The 22,549-nt window shown below is 29.7% G+C and overlaps 1 protein-coding gene across 1 annotated transcript in view; it reads right to left on the bottom strand.

The window, feature by feature from the left end:
- The window catches only part of LOC132934556 (dynein beta chain, ciliary), a 91,322-nt gene that overhangs the window by 27,685 nt on the left and 41,088 nt on the right, over positions 1–22,549 (bottom strand). Inside the window, exons 32-52 of the mRNA XM_061000877.1 lie at positions 13,100–13,333; positions 11,575–11,753; positions 9,759–9,894; positions 9,553–9,687; positions 9,348–9,467; positions 9,040–9,182; positions 8,745–8,946; positions 8,457–8,681; positions 8,190–8,400; positions 7,911–8,038; positions 7,700–7,848; positions 7,346–7,628; positions 6,494–6,667; positions 6,243–6,435; positions 5,787–5,899; positions 5,337–5,530; positions 2,819–3,038; positions 2,567–2,728; positions 1,518–1,717; positions 1,283–1,439; positions 433–621 (exon numbers count right to left, since the gene is read on the bottom strand). Coding sequence (XP_060856860.1) covers positions 433–621; positions 1,283–1,439; positions 1,518–1,717; positions 2,567–2,728; positions 2,819–3,038; positions 5,337–5,530; positions 5,787–5,899; positions 6,243–6,435; positions 6,494–6,667; positions 7,346–7,628; positions 7,700–7,848; positions 7,911–8,038; positions 8,190–8,400; positions 8,457–8,681; positions 8,745–8,946; positions 9,040–9,182; positions 9,348–9,467; positions 9,553–9,687; positions 9,759–9,894; positions 11,575–11,753; positions 13,100–13,333 — 3,747 coding nt within the window. The remainder of the gene's footprint in view (positions 1–432; positions 622–1,282; positions 1,440–1,517; positions 1,718–2,566; positions 2,729–2,818; positions 3,039–5,336; positions 5,531–5,786; positions 5,900–6,242; positions 6,436–6,493; positions 6,668–7,345; positions 7,629–7,699; positions 7,849–7,910; positions 8,039–8,189; positions 8,401–8,456; positions 8,682–8,744; positions 8,947–9,039; positions 9,183–9,347; positions 9,468–9,552; positions 9,688–9,758; positions 9,895–11,574; positions 11,754–13,099; positions 13,334–22,549) is intronic.

Raw genomic sequence — 22,549 nt, 5'->3', positions numbered from 1 at the left:
AAGTCTACTTGAAATTGACTTTTCCACATTTTTAATTTTTTGATTTTAACTTCTCCAAAAGTTAAATAATTACTATTTAATATTTTTTTTTTTATTTTTTTTAATATGACATTTATAGGAATTTAGGGAATAATATCAAACACGTGGGAAAGTCGATTTCAAGTAGACTTGACAAAAAATTTAAACCTGTTTTCAGAATTCTTATCGCATTAATAGATCAATTGGAATGTTTGGCAAAAATCACGTCTAAAATACTATGTCACGCGTATGTTAGACAAAAACAGAAAATCACGATATCGAATCCCCTTAAGTCAACATTCCATACCTCCTTCCATATACTACCCCATTTACGTTTTACCTACCTATTCAGTGTCTTATTGTATTCTTTTTTTATTTTACTACAACCTTTTATACTATAATGTAAAATCTTACTTCGTTACGAACGCCGGCTATAATGTTCTCGACCTCATCGTCGGGAAATAGTTCTGGGATTTCGCCTGTCGAAAGCATGTCGTTAATCAGAACTAGAAACGATTCCGACGGTACTTGAGCGTCAGTCATCAAAAAAACGATTCCTACGTTTTTCAAACCCGACTTCAAATACAAACTGGATAATTCCATCTATATAATTATATCAGTATAATATACTAAGATAAGCAAGTTAATGAAAAAAATTATCTTAAATTATAATTTATAATTAATAGTTAACAAGCAATATAATAAATTCAACTCAAAGAGTTTAAAGTTTATAAATATTAACATTTAATTTTTTTTTTAAATACCAACTAAACATTTTATTAAAAATTAAGGAATTATAGATTAGTAGAAAATTAAGTTTCAACCAAAATATTTAATCGAGAAATATTTATTTGTATATTTTTATTCAAAATAATTGTATAAAGTATATATAATTAAACAAAAATAATCAAATAATTAAATTGAACTACCTACTGTTATAGATATATAATATACAACCGTGATTACAGTACTTTAACTAAGTAGTTCAATTATTACTTTGGTTGGAAGGTAACTACGAGTATTCAGTTTATATTTTTTAAAAAAAACTTTATAGCTAGTTAATGCCTATACCTTTAAATATATTACTTTTTTTTATTTTTTTATTAGTTAACCCGAGGCAACTTAGGCCATTGCCCATTGGGTGGTTTTTAAACTGTGGGGGAGGGAACAGTAGGTGTAAACACGTGTGTGTAGTTTTGGCATATTTTCAAGTTTACTATGAATAAGTAATAAACCATGCATTTGTTTTCATTTAAAACCTCACTTTAAGGTCCAAAAGCCCGTAGCCTTTGCGTAGTTGTATTTGAGCTACCTCCAAGCTGGAAATAAACGCAGCCAAACGCGCTAAACACTGTTTTCCGCTACCTCCGACTCCTACCAATAAACAGCTGCCCCTTGGCGATTCCAATATTCGGTTTATTCTATAAATGTTCACAAAACCCGTAACGTTAGTATTCAATCACATCCAAAACTTTAAGCCTATGGTTCTCCCTGCAAACCTGCAAATGTGCATCATAGCGTCTTCGAACAACACCAAATTCATGGCGGCGACCAAATCATTGTATAAGTTTAGTGCTTCTTCTAGTAATTTTGTAAGATTAGTCCAATTTCTAACCGATGAATACTTAGGTTCACCAATACCTTGAGCAAAATGGCAATAAATATTTGGTTTTTCAAAAACTGCACATTCGTCGATTTCCTATAAATAAGAACTGTGATTTTAGTTAAAAATATTTAAATCATATTATATATTATTAATAATATAAAATGTATAAATATATAATATACATTTCAGAATTATAATAAATAAATTAAACATAATAAAATGATAATTGTCGATAGATGCATAGTTAGAAATTAAAAATGTGATTCTTAAATTTACTTATTTTTGTTGTCATTTGTCAGACAAATAACTTAGTTTTAAAACCATTGAATACAGATGAACATTTAAGAATTATTCTCAAATATTTTTGTCACAATTTGATTTAAAAATGACATAAGTACATTTTTACTGTTAAAGTAAATACATTTTCTGCGTTTAATGATATGTTTTATAACTATATATTATTTTAAGCAAAACAATTTCATTTAACTTAAATTATTAATTTAGTTTTTTTTCTATATACCTATCACTTAACTTAATTATGTCAAAAAAAAAACATTTAAATATTTTTATATCAATTTAACTTAATTAATTTTAAAAATATCATTATTTTGTCCAGCTTTTAAAAAAAGTAGTGTTAGGTGTAAGTTTGGTTGTCTACTTCTATACTTATAAAGGCACTTACATAAATATCTTATACCATATTAAATAATAATAAATAAATAGTATTTGAATGATACAATCTATAACTTAAATATCATCTACAATTAGCAGTGTTCAACATTTTGAAAGCACATCAAAAAGATCTATTGGTATTTAAATAGTTAGGTAATACAATTTTAGTATTTTAAAACTAGCCCTTGGCGATGGTCATGTTCAAATTCTGTACTATTAAAGTAAAATATATTATATTTATAGGCTCGAGTATAATAGTGAAAAACTTACATCAAAGAATTTTTTCAACGCGTCAGTCTGTATTTTAGTAAAAGCATCTGAATCTTTGTCATCGACTAATTTATCTGAGTATACTCTTTGGCATTCGTGCATCCACAGTCGCATTAGATCTGCACTGCAGTTCAGACATTCTCCAGTACTGAAGAGCAGACCCTAAAATACATAATTTAAAAAATATTATACCTCATACTTACATTATTAGTAAAAAAAAAAATGTGTTTTTGTTTTAGAATATGTAAATACTTGGAAAACATTTGATAAATCTCTCAGATTGAATATGTAATGAAACTTGGTGGCGGTAGGTAGGAAAACCGAATTAACTTTGTTGTGTAACCAGATTGTAGCTTCGATTACGTTATCAGCTAGTTTTGAGGCGGCTTGTGGGATTCGATACTCGAAATTCCCGAAATGTTGGTTTAAAATAGAAGCATAAATCATCGTCAACGACTCCGACCCTGGAAAACTGTACGGTAAGACTTATTAAAGTTTGTATTAATTTTATATAATTGCCATTTATATTATGTATGATATAAAATTGTAATATTGGCACAAATATACATATTTTTTTATATTTTTAGATGATTTTTTTTTTTTTTTTTATTTTAATTTTTTTTTATTTAGAACTTTCAGTAAAACTATTTAGTTCAACAATTACAATATTGATAGATAAGTAATAATTGGTAATTAAACATAATGAGCATAATGATATAATAATAAATAAGATAATAATATCAGATAAGAAATAAACAAAACGGAATATTAATGTAATGACAGAAATAATATTAAAAGTAGATGCCATAATTAATTGGTTATTAATATAGCGAAAAGAAAAGAATTTATTATGGACGTTAAATCGGATAGGAATTTTGAAAGAGCTAATTTTAAATTTGAGTTTTGCAGATTAGTGTTCAGTTTTGAATCAAAAGTAGCAGCAGCATAAGATGGGATGGATTGAGAGGGGTCAATGGGGAGGGACTCGGGAAATAATTTTTTTGTATGTGTGATAGTTTTTTTGAAGTTGAAAGACTTGATTTTGTGGCGATTTAGTATAGTTTGGTAGAACTGGCACCCCTTGAAGCTGGCTGTATGATTTTCGGAACAGTGGACGCATTTAGCTGGACTGGAGTGGTCCTTGGTGCAGCTAGCTGACTCATGAGCCTCGCCGCATTTGACGCAACGCGATGGATGATGGCAGTAGTTTTGAGTGTGACCATAGTCTTGACAATTGAAACATTGCGGCGGACCGTATGTCGTTTTGTTCGGTTTTTCAATAACTACTTTCGTGTTTAGTAATGAAGTGATGTTGTATATATGTTTATTATTTACATTGGGTTCGATGTCGACAAAAAATATTGGGAGAGGACGGTTATTTTTTTTTATATTGCGGACTTGCTTCACTATGTTTCCATTTTCCGACAATGCGGACAAAATGACAGCACTGAGAGTGGAATGATGGAGGTTTCTGATAACGACCCCGAAATGACGCTGATAGTGAGGATGAAAAGTATAGAAACTGGCGTTAGTTTCCATCAAATAATTTGCCAATACATTGACATTTTCGCGACCGTTGGGATGGACGATAAGGTATGAAGGACTGGACTTACATGTAAACCCCTTGGGGACGACGGTCTTATAATAATACATCCTTGAATGCGGAAAAGTTATTGATGTTTCTGATGTATAAAGGTGGAGCCAAGGGCTCAGCCTGGTCAGAAGGGAGAGATGAAGGTACAACAGTGACTTCGCGGGAAAGTGACGTTGCATCAAACACAGAGTCATCGTTAGTGTCGATTGAGGCGAGAACAGTGAAGCGATTTGGTGAGGTGAAAGTCTTGGTCTTTTTCCCCTCGTGAAGAGGAGAATTTGAAGAAGTACTGGATCATATTCTTTTTGATGACGTAGGTGTACGAGGCGGACTTTTACCGAAACGAACCATAAAATGATATACGTTGAAAACGAAAACGCAATTTATATAATTAAGATACAGATAACGGAGTGAACATAAAAGCGTGTGTTCATGGTGAACGTTATCGCCAGACTGATTTTTAGCTGTAATGTCATATAATATATTGTATAGTTTAATACAGGTGCTTATTTTGCACTTCAGGGTTGGCATATATTATTTATTTATTTATTTATTTATTTATTCATTAATACAGACAAAAGTCCAATTCACAATATATTTGTATAGATAACAATAATATAATATAATTTAAAATAATAAAATATAACATAATAATTGATGAAACGATTAATATATAGAATAATAGGAATTATATATTTGTTTGCAACTAAATCTATCAGTATTAGTATTTTTGTAATAATTTTTTTTTATATATTTACTTATGAGAAGTCTCACATTTTTCGACAGTCTAGTTTCAATGAATAAATTGATTTTTTATTTCTTATAGTGTCTAATAACATACCTAACACATAAGTCATAGAAATAAGCAATCATTCTTTAACATTTCGCATTATTGTAAGCTGTAGTCTCGCTTCAAATGTAGGTAGGTACCTACTTTTATAAATATTTTTAAATTTAAATTTTACTTATTCGATCGACATAAATATAATAATAAAGTGTTCCGATCTCGTACCTTTCTGCATCCTTCCCCCTTAAAATTTTGCGTTGTTTTGAAAACATTTTGAAACAGAAATTTAAAACACCGTGACTATATAGTATATATATATAAACCATTTTTTGCGCGAGGATAATGAAAATAAGATCATTGATCTGATAAAAAAAACGCATGAATTATACCTCACAGCGATGACACAAAAATGCCGCTGTAGTCGAGGGTTGATGGTAAAACTGCCTGCGGTTGGATTCATGCAGGACACATATTGACAGTTGTGAATATCTTTTAACGACAATTTAGTCCTGTCGTACCAGTGTCCGTAGTCCAAATGTTGTCGGATCAGAGTGTGTGGTTGAACAGTTCCGTAGCAATCTACCTGAAATTTTAAACAGTTATCAAACATACAATCATAAAACAGGAAACCGCGGTTTTCACCCCCTCGGATAGTCGCTTGCACATTTGTTTTTATGCTTAGACATTCTTTAGAAAAGCGTGTATTGTATTTACAGTAAATTACAAGTTCCACGATTTTAAACGTTTACTAAGTCCCTAAACATACAATTTATATATTTATATTCATATTATTGTGAATTATTATTATTATTAGTATTGCTGTATAATAATTATTTTACTTCGGGCATATTCATGTCGTCTAAAAAGTATATTAGTGTTTTATTCCCCGGTGGTCCATAATTTCGGCCAGCTTTTTTTTCTAAAGGTTTTTCGAGTATTTTTTGTAACATCTCTGTAATTAACCAAAACAAATACAATATATAAACACGAGAAAAACTATAAAAATATAAAAGTATTTGACACCAAACTTCATCGTAACCAGGGCTCATAAGTTCCTATGCATTTGCATAATATCAATCTTGCCAACTCGTGTTTAATGGTAAGTGACATTGAATACTTTCAAGGTAATTACCAAGTTTGAATTAAATCATAATTTTACCTATATATATATTAGTATATTGGTATATATTTTTTACTGCGCATTCGAATCATTTTTGGCACGAACGCGATTGGACTTTACAAGACCTACCACCATTATGACGAAAATAATATCATAACGTCGGATGCGCGATTACCTGAAGTCGTATAGTAGTTGAACGGTATATTGGTCACTGCATAGTTTTCCGAGAGACTGGCGAGTTTTTCATTCATCAATACCGTCTTTCCGCAGCCCGCGCTCCCGACTAGCATCACTGGGTGTTTGTGGTCCATGAGAAGGTCCACAAAAAATCTGGTTCTTATCGATTCCGGCGTGTGGACCAAAGCGCTCTGAGGAAAACAAAACAGTGGTATGAAAACGTCGACCAGTCAATGAACATTATTATACCTGCAGGGGCATGTCCGAATCCAGTTCGAATTTCGGGATGACATGAGTCCAGGGCAGGAACTCCTTGGTTTCCGTGTCGATGTAGTAATCGAACACAGTACCCTGGGACGGATATTTAATGGTTTTGAATTCGGCCACCCACCATTTGGAAAACTCAACTTTGTAATCGACCACCTGAGTGGCAAAAATAATAACAAATGTTTTATTCGTTGTCGTAGTCTCCAGGTGGTTTTCATATAATCAGCGGATACCAAAAAAATTACAAATTAAAAACCATTTGAGGGGTGGAGAGTCTCATGTCCTCTGAATTTTGTGATAAGTATATAGTTGGTATAATACCGTTGGTTATTCATATTATAATACTATACATTTAAATATTTAATCAATGTCATATAACCCTGAAGGAGAATGAATATCCTGTATATATATGTATATCGCCCATGTATAATTTATTGGGGTTAGGGTTTGTCGACATTTTAGGAGCTATAATCTCCCTCCCTTTGATTTGCGCCACACTCTACGTAGGTACTCATTGACAGCCACTATCATACCGACAGCTTAGGTATCTTGCATACTCGGTCGCGTTTATTGATCGTATAGTGGTGTGCTTTTTGTTGCCAGTGTACATTTTTTCAAGGGGCAAAAGTGCTATTCTCCGATAAAATATTTTTCATGGTGGTAAATAAGTGCAGCCCAAACATCGCTATAGTAAGACAATAAGCTACTCATTACAACTGTTTAACTGTAAACACCTATACCTAACATATTTTTTGACGTCAACTCATCGGGTTAAAAATTTGTAATTTTCCATATTATTGTTTTCAAATGACGGTTACCGATCTTCGTTCTCACCTGTTCTTGGTATATAGCCGCTCCGAACGACCATATGCATACAAACGTGAAGTATAGTTCGTACCATTCTTTCGGACAGTCCGTCGGTGTGTTCGCTGGTACTAAAATGCATTCGAGCAAATGACACAGCATTTGTATATGTGACATCTCCGTTATTGGTATGATTTTTTTGAACCTGTTACGAATGTTTTCCAGACACGGTGGTATGTATTTATCGAACAAGATCACGAGGTTACTCTTCTCTACGGCGTGCTCTCTGGTCTCGATCCAACTCGTCACATACCTGTGAATTACGTGAACTGATATTGCAAATTGTTTTGATTTTATTAATAAATATTATATATTTTTTTTTACGGATTCCATCCCAAGTCTTGCGGGTTTAAGTATAAAATTCCCGCTCGGGATACGGTTGCCGGCGTAGCCGTCCGCAAGTTGGATATTTCAAAAATGAGTCTCATCGAAGGAGTCAAGGCAATACGTTCGTTACTGGCTAACGTTAAGACCTATGCAACACAGATGATTCAAATCGATTGACTATATTAATCTATATGTACTATGTCAATACCTTGTTGTCGTCCATCACAGTATTCAGTGATTCAATCCACATCGGATCAATATCGCCGTCCAATAGAATCCACTTGGGAAAGCTGTTCGGGACGTTCGCTTGTTCTCTCATTATAACAGAAAATAAACCTTTAAACGATAAAAAAAAATCACTTATTTGTGCGATTCAAATTAATTATATTATATTATGATGTCATAGAATATAGATAGGTAGGTAATAATAATAATTATATATTTTAGATTATCAATATTTTTAAAACACAGTTAAATTGAAATGTACCGTCTTTCCACTCGCGGGTAGCAGGGTTAATGACACCGAAAAGTTCGTCATTAGTTACTGCTTTTGGGTTCAAATCGTTGTAAATCGGTTTTCGTTTTATGTTTTGATAAGTCCTAAATAGCGTTTTCCAAACTTCGGTTTTTCCAGTGCCCGCATTTCCAACTACGAATACAGAATGACGAACTTCCAAAAGCTCTTCTAACTGTACAACCTGTTCATTAAAACGTAATTATTACGCTGACACAATAGCTATACGACGGTCAGTACTTTGAGTATGAAATTTTCTTCTGGTTGCAACAGTAAGTCAACGGCCGCTTGTTTGACGGTCTTTTCAAAATCCTGATCCCTTTTACGTGGCACGTCCAGCGACGGAAACAAATCCCCAATCAGTCCCATAAATACCGGGACATCGTCGCTAATAATTTTTGGTATGTTGAAATCTCTTAAAGCTCTCATCAACACTTCTTCTTCAACCCGTCCAGGATCACCTCTCTACATTGTGTTTACAGTATTTTAATCGAGTGTTTTGTGTTACAAATAGTATAAATAGTTCACCTTCAAAGAACCAGCCACGACTAACACAGACTTTATGGCCCTTAAACCCCAGTCATAATGATCCTGCTTAGAAAGCAGCTCTTTACACAGCGTATACAAAGTTATAAATTTCCTAGCAAGAATTTTTGCTTCTTGAAATCCTTCGGCAACCAACATTATTTCACAAATGAGTTCAAAATCGGGTACCACCATGGCGCACGGTCTATAATAATATTTAAATTGCTTATTTAGTAAAAGTAACCAATTTCTTTTTATCAAGAAATAAATAATAATATAATTTATTCTATTTACTTACCTAAACAGTGCTTTTAAATTTTCTGGTAACTCTGTTCTACCAGCATAACCGGGATTCATCGTAATAAAAATTCCAACAGACGGAATCAAGCTTATTTTTTCCCCCATAAAATTAAACGTAATTGCTTTTTCTCGAATCGCATCCTGGGATGGGAAAATAGTATTTACTATGATAGTCATATTAATGTCTAATATTTAAATTTGAAACGAAGAATTAATATTATATTTTAATCATATAGCTGGTAATAAAATAATGAAAGTACTTTAACCTATATTAAATCACCATAATAATATTTTAATATCATATACCTGAATAGACTTCACTTGGACAGCGACCACTGATAACACTTCGACAGATATTCTGTTAAACTCATCGAAACAACCCCAGGCCCCTGTCTGAGCCAATCCTTTATAAATGTTGCCACACGACTGAAATGTAAGTATTTGTTTGTGAAACAATTATGTTTATTGGTCACGCGTTACAACTAAAAATATATATAACATAGTATTATACCTTGTAATCCATTTGCTCTGAACAATTGAACACGTAAACCATGACGCCGAGAGCGCGACCAAGATCTTTAGTTGTCTCTGTTTTTCCCGTTCCAGCAGGTCCGGCAGGTCCTCCGCCCATTACCAAATGTAACGACTAATAAATTAAAAAAAAAACAATTTCTACTATTTCACTCGCAAAATGATCGTAAATATTGTGGTACTTACTTGCGTTAGGGTTATGTAACATCTGTCCGTCAAAGGAGTGATTACCAAACGTGGTGTGTTTCCTAGATATTCGTGACTGTATCGAAATTGTGCATCACAGATATTAGCGAAGCAGTCTTTTTCCTTTTCATCCCACCTAAAATTAAAAGCATTAAAACCCATGAATATAAAACATTTAGATAGGTAAATATATACCTGTATACTTTTTAGGTAGTTTTTATTTTATCACGATCTACTATCATTACCTCTGTTAATTTTATAGTATTAAGCCAAGTGGCTAGATAAATTATTATTTATAAATTTATAATATGAGTCATATTATGGCATATGTGTAATATGATATACATTTAATAACAACACATATTTTTAATTGTATAGTCTGTATCAGAAGAATTTTCTAAAATTATTGATGTACAAAATATATGGAACATGCAACGAATATATTTTTTTATTAATTACAATTTAAAATATACCTATAGATAATTTGAGTAATAGGTAGTAGTGATTTTTAGGTCAACACTCATTAAACATGTCCATTAAAAAATAAATTTCTGTAGGTACCTACTTAGAATATTTTATACATTGTGATTTTTAGAAAAGTATTCTGCTTCAGATTATTAAAAAACCTGGGAGTCGCTCTATTGCAGTGTTTTTTAAAGGGTGTGCACTGTGCCATGATTTCCGTTTTTTACATATATGTTTTCCGGTCCTATAAAGTACTTTTTTTTGAAAATAGACAATATTCCAAAATATGCTGTAACTTATAATAATTAATAATACTATGTGCCGTAATACAAAAAAAAAAAAATTTGGAACAACTGATCTATTGTATAGTAGGTAGGTGTCGAGTTTACCTCGTAGAATATAAGTTACTGTAATGAGTGAGTTGAATTCAATGATAAATCGTTGCATAAGAAAAACAGTTCTGAGCGGAGACCGTCCGTCAATCTATATATATTTCATAGGATATTGTATTATATATTTTATATAGCTATTATAATAGTGATATATAATATTTCGAACTAATTTTTCCATAAACAAATCACAAATAGGTATTATAAATTATAATTAGGTATATAATATTACTTCTAATAATCTTACTAGTTGTTATAAACTTTCAAGTAAACATACCGATGTACCGTTGAACGTTGCAAATAGGTTCATCGTTAAAATAATAGATTAAAATAAATTAGTTTAAATATTTAAAAAATTTATTATTTTCAATTTTGTATAGAAAATAATAATCTAAGTAATACTGGAATATTTTTAATATCTACAATGAAAATGTTCTTAACTATAAATTTAGAACAAAAATGCACCTACATGTAAATACGTATCCAATGTCATAACAATTTGAACTTCAATCACTGACAAAAACATGTATTTGGCTTTAGGAAAAACTTTTTTTTTTAAATTCCAGTAAAAAAATTTCATAAGTTTTCAAGTCTTGTGTATTTAAATCAAAAATATTATTAATTTTATACTACAAAATAATTTACACATTCTAATGGTTTTGATAACCTTCGTAAAAATGTAACCTTTAAACGCTTAGGTATAAAAAAAAGTTTTAGACTATATATTTTTGATATTATTGAATAACTTTAAGAATAACTTACTTGGGAACCTTATATTTAATGTTTAAATATTTTAATTATTTAATATTTTATGTTGTCACATAATCACATAAGTGACATACTGACATGACGTATATTATACAGTTGTATTTTGTACTTAGATTTCGCCGTGTTGGTACATTTCAAAACGTTACATGCGTTTAACAAATTAACGTACGTATAGACTTATATTATAGACTTGCCTGTGTCTGAGTTGTGATTGCCACTGAAACGCAAGAACGTTTTCAATCTTTGATTGTATTAATCTAGCTACGACGTCTCTAGAATGCACATCAATCGTACAAATTGTCATTATTTTTTGTCTGTCTTGTCTGGTCAATTCTCCCAATAATAATGATATCAGTGTGTTCAGTTGGGAAATCTATACATTAATGAATACACATATTTTGATAAACACACAATAAGTATTATCTACATTGGTACCAATAGTAATATTTGGGTGGACTGTAAAATATACCAACTAGTTATAAAAACAATAAAATAAGATTACGAAAAGCTAAAACAAAAATTTAGTTGAATCAAATTAAAATTGGAACAATTTATTATAACATTGTTTGAAAGAACAATTAATACAAGTGACTCTAACTTGATTATAATAATATTGTTATAATAAGATGCTCATAACTGTTATACATTATTATTCATTATTTATAAGAATAGAAAATTATTATTTTTAATTTTTTAGTATAATTATTATGATAATTATTTTGGTAATATGCTTTGAATATGTCTCAAATGCCAAATGGTAAAATAATTAGATTTTTTAACATATCTATATTCTCCTTGTCCCTTATCAGTGGTCAATAATTCTAGTGAGTAATGTTTATTGTATCAACATATTGCATTCCATATGCTATATGCATTATGGTTTATGATTAATTCTTTATTTGTAGGTGTTTTAATTTAAACTATAATTTCTTGTTCAAACTAATATAATGGTTAATATCAATAATAACATACTTTGTACTAAGCCTTAAAGTAATATTAATTCATTTCATTTTGATAAAACCAACTTACATAGGTACCTACTCAACAATATTGTATAAGTGCATTTATCATTTATCAGTAGGTACCTATAATAATTGTTATATGTCACTTACGAGTAATGACTTTTTGAGTATTGATTTTATGTACACTATATTACACAGACAGAATATGAAAATTGGTAATAGATGACCAAATGAGTTCTCTATGTAAATATTTCAATAGCTCCACAACCCATCCATAATTAAATCTTAATGGACTAATAAACAGGCTGTCCCGTGATAATTTACCCATTGCGATGTTTCTGAGATAATAAATATATCATTAATCTGTTTTTTTTATTATTTATATAGCAGAGACAAGGACTACCCATATTTTATTTTATTTTTTAGTAAAAAAGTTTTAAAACATTATTATTTTTGAAACAATTGAAAATAACCATTTTATAGAGTTTATTTTTGTGAAATTTATGACTTTTTAACATTTTATTTTCATTAATCTCATGATTTTTAATATTTTATTTAGTTTATATGTAAAACGACAAAAACCGGTTTTTGTCCGGACGGCAACTAACGGGACACCCTCTATACCATTTACGATATTTTGGTTTACTATATAGGTACCAACTTTTCGTTAATAACCTGTTAAACCTCTTAAACTGATGTTCACACACACGACGTAGGTATTCGTGTTGTTTTATAAATATTTTTTTTTTATAATCACTTGTTTTCTTTGATAGTCTTTCAGGGCGTTTTCGTAGCCTTCTTCAAGTCTTGCAAATGCAATGTTTACTTCCGTAGTCCACCAAATTTGAGTACCACACAACGATACTTGAGCAGGATAGTCGAACAACCACTGTTCTCTTGGTTTCTCTTCATAGGATAAGGTACTTTCTAAAAAATTATGCCTAATAGTTTCACGCATCATTGCTTGTATCTTGTTGAGCCATTTTTCTACCTGTAAATGTATATAACTAAAACACAGTAGGTACAATAGTAAACATTTAATTTCTAATTCATAAATACCAAGCGTCCGTATTTAGTAATTAAGGAGTGTAAAGTATGCTTTCAATATTATCAAACGCAACGTCATCGTTGTAATTTTATTATTATTTAAATTCGTAAATTGTATTTATATATTTTTAAATTTCGATAATAATAAAAATTTTCTAATTATTTTATTTTATATTTATCAATGTTACTAATACAAAATATAATTATTTCATTATAATTGACAGTTGCATAAAGTTTCGATCGATTTTAAACTATGTAACTGTATTTTAACCTACAGATATATCAATTAGCAATTAAATCTAAAGTATAAAATATACATATTTAAATGAATGGAAAAAATAACATAATATAATAAACATAATATAACACAAAATATTTAATTAAACTATAAATAGACGAAAACCAAAACCGATATTGGATTGTCCATAAATAAATAATGATTAATATAATATATTAATAACTATATTATAATTTAATTATTGTTATAATATTTAGAAACAAATTAAGGATTAAAGGAATAAAAAAAAGTATTTAAAATACCATTCAAATACTTTACAACACTGGCAGATTGTAAATAATTATACATTCCTACAGTATTAATACTTTGTCGGTGTTTTTAATTACCTGCCAAGTTGAATATTTGAAAACAGTGTTAATACTGTTAACACTTAATACATAATATAAACTTGATAATTATATTATAAATCAAAATATTTACTACAGCTTTTACTTTTTATTAGGTACCTACTTACTCTTGTTTCGAGATTTTATTGAAAAACAATACCTACTATACGGCTATACCCTATACAAATATACAATAATATACTTTACACCTACAAAAAGTAAACTATAAGAACATTTAATTTGTTTAAATTAGGTATTCGAAGAAAAATTAACAATCCGAAAAAAATTATTTTTAAGTTAGGTAATCGATAAATTATTCTACTGCTTGCACTTCTATTTTTCGATCTTATACAATTTTATGTATAGGTATTAATAGGTACTATAGGTACGTCATATCTAATATTACCAAGTATGGCAAAACAATAACACTAGTCAGTCAGTATGAACTTATATTTAATAAAATTGCTTTTTAAATCATTTCCTTGGCCCCAACTGTAAGTATACATTAGCTATATAGGTATAAGATGATTTTTCATTTTCATTATTTACTATCGTCTTATTTTGTTCTATTCTAAAGGTCTTTACACTCGGATGGACTAGGTACATTTGAAACTGAAAATAGTTTTGGCAAAGTATTGAGAATGAATTACTCTTCCTGATGCCAATTCTACTAACCTTTACATAAGCGTATGTATATCATATCGAAATAGATTTCACTCGTAATCTTAATGTCTAATCATCTATTAATTATTATTTTATTTTAATATCTAAAGCTAAGTTAGTGTAAATCATTGGATTAAACTAACACATTTTTACAATTTTTATATTTTTATTATATGCGTACCTACCAATACACGCCTTAAGTAATAACGCAATTTCAGAAGCACTGGTAACGCTGAAATTTTGGTTTCTATTAAATTATTAGATCTGCTGCATCTCAAATATTTAAAACCACGCAAATAAGACAATATAACTGAACGGATACAAAAAATAGTCATTCGTTCTTATAGAGATAAAGTATATTATGTTATTTTTTCAAATAAGATGATTATTAGTTATTACAGCTTGACAATTATTTTTTTATTGGTGGGTAAAAAAAAATTCGATTAACGAGCACAACTGAAATAATAAAAAAAACCATAGTACATAACTGCGTGATATATATACGTCATACACTCATCAGCAGATGACAATTATTACAATCGAACAAATTACAATAGATAACAATTGGTGGTGTCGTTATTGTTATTTTAAATTCAAAGGTGATTTATTAACGATCATTTTGGAAAGAAAAAACGATCCCAAGTTGAGCTCAGATCATTGAACGTTTACGTCAATGTTTGAAATGTACGGCTTACGAAGAAAGCTTGTTTTGTATAATTGTATTGCGCGTTATTCCAATGTGCTGTTATGACTTATGAGACAAAATAATATTATTTTTGTAAAACCAACAGATTCTTGGCCTCGTGTGAATCTAAAATAAGTAACGTTACTCAACTACAGTCGACAAAGAAAACATTTCTCATCTTGGGATGACGAAAATTTCTAGATGTATTTTTACTATACAACAAATATTTTTCAGTATTATGATAAAATAAATGACATATTTTTTCGACATTTACTTTGCGCAGTACACATCAGAGACAACACTTTATAGGTCAAAACCGACTACCGAGTCATCTGCAATAATAATAATAAAGGTGCGTGTAGTCAGACTTTTTAAAGTGCATAAATTGTAATTATAAGTAGGTATTAAAAAATATATAAGTATTATTATAGGGCTATTTTAATAGGGTTAGGATTTATCATTTATATGTACCTAATTGCATCGTTTTTTTTTCATCGTTCTTTAAAATTTAGTTAGTAAATTACTAAATGAAACAATTCACCTATTAATGATACAAATTATCTATTTTAGATTCTAAGTGGATTGATGCAATGTATTGATTTTACATTTTTACAACGATGCGGGTGTTTTTTTTGTACGCGATTTATAGCAGAAAAAATGCTAAGATGTTCAACATTGTGGGTTTTTTTTGGTAGCAATTGGATGTATTAGGTACTTTTTAGTCAAAATGTAATTTTCCTATTATTTTTCAAAAACCAAAAAAAAATTAAGGAAATTGCAAAACCAGTTTTAGACAAAATCGATTATGTTTTTGTTGTGTACCTACCTAACTCAAAAATAAAAACCTTCGATACTTGAAATATTCATAAAATGTTCTATGTATGATAGAATATAAAATAAAACTCAAAATATTTTGAGCCATTATATATTATAAAGACATTAATTTTGTTAAAAATGTATTACGAGGTTTCTCATAAGTCGAAATCGCGAAAAATGTAAAATATTTTGTAGTTAAAAATGTATAAAAAATATTATTTTTTTGTTTTAAAATATAATACAAGATTTCTCATAAGTTTTTCCATCTATAACAAATAAAAAAGTCAACCTTTATCTAAGCTTTTACTTTTTGTAATAGTTATTTTAGAACATTGGAGCTCAATTGTTTTTTTTTTAATCACGAATATTCTCTCGTTAAAATGCATAAAATGTTAAATTTGTATAGCTAAGAATTGTAAACTGAAAACAAGGTTTCGCATAAATAGTTCAACATGTATTCCAAAAATCTAAAAAAATATATATAAATAGTTTTTTTCGTCATTTTACCGTATTTTACTCTACTAATAGTAAAATAAATTACTGTAATAGCAATATAAATATATAATAAAATATACTTATAGTAGGTAATATAGGCTGACTTTATAGACAGTCATTATTTATCATTGAACTCAAATGTTACACATATACATTACAGTGACTTCCTCAAAGACGAGGAACACTCAACACATATAACTGTACAGCATATTTTAGCCCAAATTAGATTATTATTATTGTACTTTAAGTGGGTATAACATCAACACAAAAACAAAAAAAAATTAACATTTTGCGACCATGATTATTTCAATTGGGACCAAACAAAAATTATCGTATTCGAACGCACGAAACCAAGATTAATGTGGGCTGTAATTATTCCAAATCGAGTCACAGAGAGTCTATTGTATATATCATGTTGGTGCACATAAAATTGCAATGAATTGTTAAAACAAAGTATTCCAATTGTCAGGAAATCAGGAGAAAACGCGCACACCCGGTAGTACCGACGGTCGATAGCGTAACATCGAATGCCACGGAAATTAAAATATTTTTTTGTCACTGAATTATCGAAATCAACGCTCGAGTATTAGAAGTGATTAATTAACTGTATTCCAGTTGTTTTCGTTAACTGACGACGATGAGCTTGTAATAATGTGATAAAATTTAAACTACATGTACAACACTATTTATATACGATAGTAAGTTGTTGGATATTATTATTATGTTTTTACAGACGTCGTAGTAGTGTTGTAGTACCTACTGCCAACAATTTTGAATATCCAGTAAGTGCAATTTGTCGTGTACCTACCTACGAGTTTTAAAAACAAATACATAATATTAGAGTGCGTTGACTACAAAAAAAAAAATTTATTATATCCCACCACTCACCAGACGGGTATACATTCGTAAGGAAACCGGTAAGGTTTCCTACTTGAAATGGAAAATGTAAAATTAATTGAAATGTTTTCTTTGCGTAATATAATGAAACGAATCTATGCATAAAAACGCGTACGCTTCCTGGTCTCTCGCTGCGCGTAATTAGTTATATTATTATACTTTATACGCACATTAAGCGCATAATCAGACTATTAAAAATATAATATCTATTGGAGTATAGTTTCTTAACCGAATAAAATCAAAACAGAGTCCAAAAAAATTTTTATCACGGTTATCAGCTGCAGTAGGCAGTCCTAGTATTTCGGAACCACTATTAATCGTGTTATTTAATTTGATTTTAGAATACGAAGATATATTATAAAATCGATATTAAATAATATTATTATATAATTTTGATGGAAGGACCAATATCGAAATATTCTAAAAATACAGTTATAATTTATAATAGTCAATAGAATGTTTAAAATTTCTACGAATAATAGTTTTTAAATAGCAACAAAATAACTAGAACAGTTTTAAGAAAAACGTATATGATCAACTTATGAGAAATCTTGTATTAGACCTTACAATAGAACCTTACATTTTCAAGCTTTGTAATTTAGAAACAAAAATGTAATCAACATACTCATATAAGTCATAAAATCGAAGTAAAAAAAAATATCAAATGTTGAAACGTTAATAATTGACTGAAAAAAATCCAGTGTTTTGATATTCCTGTAGAAAGTACTTAGTAATATGAATGAAAATTGCAAGCCCTTACTTCCTATTCTTTTATAAATAATAAATGGCAAAAAAATACTTACAAAATATTTGAAAATATATATTTTACGTAAAATATTTTAATTGAAAAGTATTTTATTCGATACGAAAATATAACACATGAAAAACAATTTATTCGAAAATATTACATCCGAAAATAATACAACAGAAAATAAATTGTTATAAAATAATGTCCTAGCTTTCGGTTAAAATATTTACACTAAAATAATTTTAGGATAAAATATTTTTCAGATTAAATAATTATTCTGTTGTTTTACTTTTCAGTAGGTAATTACTACTTTTATTATTATTATTATTATTATTCAGACGAAATACGGTTCTGATATATTATTTGTCAGATTAAAATATACGGTTCGGTCAAAATATTTTTCTTATATTAGACTTTTGAGATAAAATAATTACTAAAATACGATTTTCATGAAATATTTTTGGATATTTTACGCACCCTCTAGAAATTAGAATTCCTGAAAGCATCTATCCAAAAAGTGTCGTTGGAGAAAAAGTAACGTAGGTAATTGAAATTCGTTCGTTTATTCGAAATAGTTCGTTCATTCGAAATCGTTCGTTCGTTCATTCGTTCGTTTCGTTCAATCGTTCGAATTCGTTCGTTCGTCCTTTGTTTCGTACGTCAAAAACGTGACAGTCTACCAGGGTCGTAGGCGCAATCGGCGCGCGCAAGAGCTGATCGGATCGAAGCTAACAACGTCCGTTTACGTCCTCGACGAGGGCATTGTTTAAGAGTCCTGCTCTACCAGGACCGCATGCAGACAGTCGTCGCGGTTCTTGCAGCCGCCGTCACCGTGTCGCGGTCGCCGCCCGACGGACACACTTGTTGCACGCGGCGACCAATTTTTTTTCTCCGACAAAGACCATCGTCGGTTACCCGGTACCAGGATCCCATCACGTCGGAGGTATACGCCGCCGCGCTGTGCACATCAGTATTCTGTAGTTTATAGTATAGACTTTATACAACAGCAGGCAATAATAATATTATGTAACTCATGTGACGTTTTCATAGTAATAATAATGTGTCAACCCTTTGTTGATGTCGGCTGCAGAATACCAGAAACTATACATTTTATTATTGTATAATATTATAAAATGTAAAATAATAATTACGTTTTCAATATTTTTTTTCGGGAAACGGGTTTTGGTGTAGTTGCGTACTCGCGTCTCACTTACGTCTATATAACTATTAACTTGTGTAAAAATCGATAAAATTTGAAAAAAAAACAACAATAAAATAGTACTTTACTTAATAATGACATTTCGACAGCAATCTTTCTATATCACTCTAAATCACATCTATTTTATAAGCATTTCAAGTTTGAATTTTGACAAAATACGTAAAACTAAGAAAATGTGCAAATTATTTTGAGTTAGAAATTCATTAAAAATGTTATTTTTAATCTAAGATTTGAAAATAGAATACAAGATTCATCATAAGTTTCTCTATACCTTTAACAAAGTAAAAATGTCTACCGGAAAGTCAAATAAAATTTTTATAATTGTTGGAAGTTATTCACTCTAATTCTCATATAGGGTGTTGCCTATATATGTCTTATTTTGTTATAATTAAAAAACTAATAACTGTAGATATACATGGAATTTAAACCATATGTTTATTTTATCAATTCCTATACTTGATACAATTTTAAAAATATTTTTATTCGTTTTAAGATGTTTACGAAAACTTTCATTTTCAATTTTTTAGATCTTTTTTTAAAAAATGTCAATAAAATTGCATTTGTTGAGTCAAAAAGTGTAAAAATGTAATACTAGGCTCTTGATATATTTTTACAATAGTAGTTGAAAAATAATCAAAATAGGTACCTACATAGTTACAAAATTTTTTTATAAGTATTTAAAGTTCGATTTTTGACAACATTTATCGATTTTAAAAATGTATAAAATGTTCAACTTTGTTAGCTAGGGATTTGAAATTTAAAACAAGGTTCCACGTAAGTAGGGTATTCTACTATTCTGCAACAAAAAAATCTTAAAAATATAAAAACACAGTTTTTAATAGTTATTTTATGTTTAAATTTGGAGGAAATTACATATTAAATAACGATTTTCGTTTTTTTTTTTTAATTTTATAATATTAATTCAACTTACCGGCTATACTGATTAGTAAGAATTAATAACAATATAAATATAGTATAAAATATCCTATAGACTGACAAACCGTCTCCGCTCAGAGTCGTTTGTCGTATAGGTACAATAATATTATATCATTGAATTCAAATATAATACCATCCATTATACAGTGACCCACTTGTTCCCTACTGTACAGCAGAGTGACATCCACTTCCCGCTTTTTTTCATTTTATTGTTTCGATGTTGTATTTAAGAAATAATAATATTTCATTGTAGCTATTATTATTTTTACGGACAGTACCTACTAATAGCGTCTCGTTTTGAATTTTTTAACTTAAATATTAGGTACCTATAATGGATTAATAGTGACCGTTTTCGAGTATTTCTATTTATTTCTGATCATTATACCATCATTACCTATATCATTATAAATATAGTATTTTAAAAGACGTATACGTTAATGTTTTCGACACGAAAAAATGATTGCATTTTCCATGTGCGTTTTTTAATTATTTATCGACAGTGTTATTTACCAACATTTGCCGTTCCAATTGCCAAAAGTATCAGTACAGTCGTACAGATACTATAATGAAATAACAAGAGGCCGCTCTGGTACAGATAATAATATGATATGTCCCAATGTTAAAATAATATTATTTTTTTCTTCTCGTATACGATACGTGAGTACGTGACGACTGACACGTGCACCCGTTGCGACTCGCAGCGTGTACATAGTTTAATAGCTATGTATAGTATATTCTGTATACTGTAGATAATATTATACGTATCTCTACAGTATTATAATTCGCGACTGTGTTTGGCCTATAAACTTTGACGAGGATGGTATAAGAATCCTTAAATCTGACCAGGAATGATCAACTTCGAAATTATAGAATCCGAATACCTATATCTAATCAGATAAATTCCAAATCGCGGAAATAGTTGATAAATATTTGTTTAGAAAACGTGGAAACCACTAACCAGTAATTATTACTATATTCTGCCTGGGTAATTTTTTTAATATAGGATTCATCGTTCGTGAAAATATAGCGAGTGTATTTGTATTCACGTATTATTCGCTGGCACAATTCACATCGGTTTTATTTACTCAGATTTTGTGAAACATATAATATTTTTTTATGTGATTCAATTTTATTAGTATTTTGAAATCGTATATAGATTTGATCAATGAACACATAACACCACTTATGAGTAATCCTCTTATAGGATGTCGGCACCATACGCGATACGCGTTATAAGATTCATGGTGCTATAGTTCTAGCCTCTAGGATTCGGGGACCAACATCCTTAGGTGCAAACGTGCAATCCTGTAAGTTCACAATTAGTGAGTAGATATTATTTATTGTGGGTCCCGGAGGAGGAAGAGATAGATTATTAATATACTCAATACTTGTATACTTTTGTAGATATTATTGTGCAGCTACCTGTGTCCTAAAATCTTTACTTATGTATACTACCACGACATGTATAGGTATATTCGATATTGGGTACCTAGTATAATTTATGTCTTATAGATTATAGTGCAGACTCGCGACTGCAGAGTAGGTACCTAGGTACAAGGCTACACCATATATTAATATAATATCATTAATATCATCGTGATTGTTTATTAAAGTTATATATAGGTACCGTTATTTATTTTACGTCTACACCATTTCCGCAATAATTAAACAGTGAAAAAAAAATTGGCTTTTCCATTTTTTTTTTCACTAGGTACCTAGTACCTACCTACAAATTATAATACGCAAAAATCGTAGTGAAGTCGTGATTTTAACACGCATTAATATGTAGTGTTAAATTATAAAAAAATATTCATAAGTACTTATCGCCTATCGGTTATCGTTATTCGTTGTTATTATATTGACGAGTATTATAGTGCGTTTCCGTAAATATGTTATCGGTTCGTATTTAAAATATACACAGTACATATGGATAAACGTTTTGAATAAATAACTTGTGTAGACGATGATTGAGCACATACACGCAATGGCCAGCTTTAATATAAACACGCACTTGTGTTTATGCATGTATCGACGTCATCTGAAGAGGAAACAAAAGTGATTTGATTTTATTGAACAA

This window comes from Metopolophium dirhodum, chromosome 1 (assembly GCF_019925205.1).
Source record: "Metopolophium dirhodum isolate CAU chromosome 1, ASM1992520v1, whole genome shotgun sequence".
NCBI lineage: Eukaryota > Metazoa > Arthropoda > Insecta > Hemiptera > Aphididae > Metopolophium > Metopolophium dirhodum.
The sequence above is the reverse complement of the archived record's forward strand: the minus strand, read 5'-3'. Positions and strand labels throughout refer to the sequence as shown.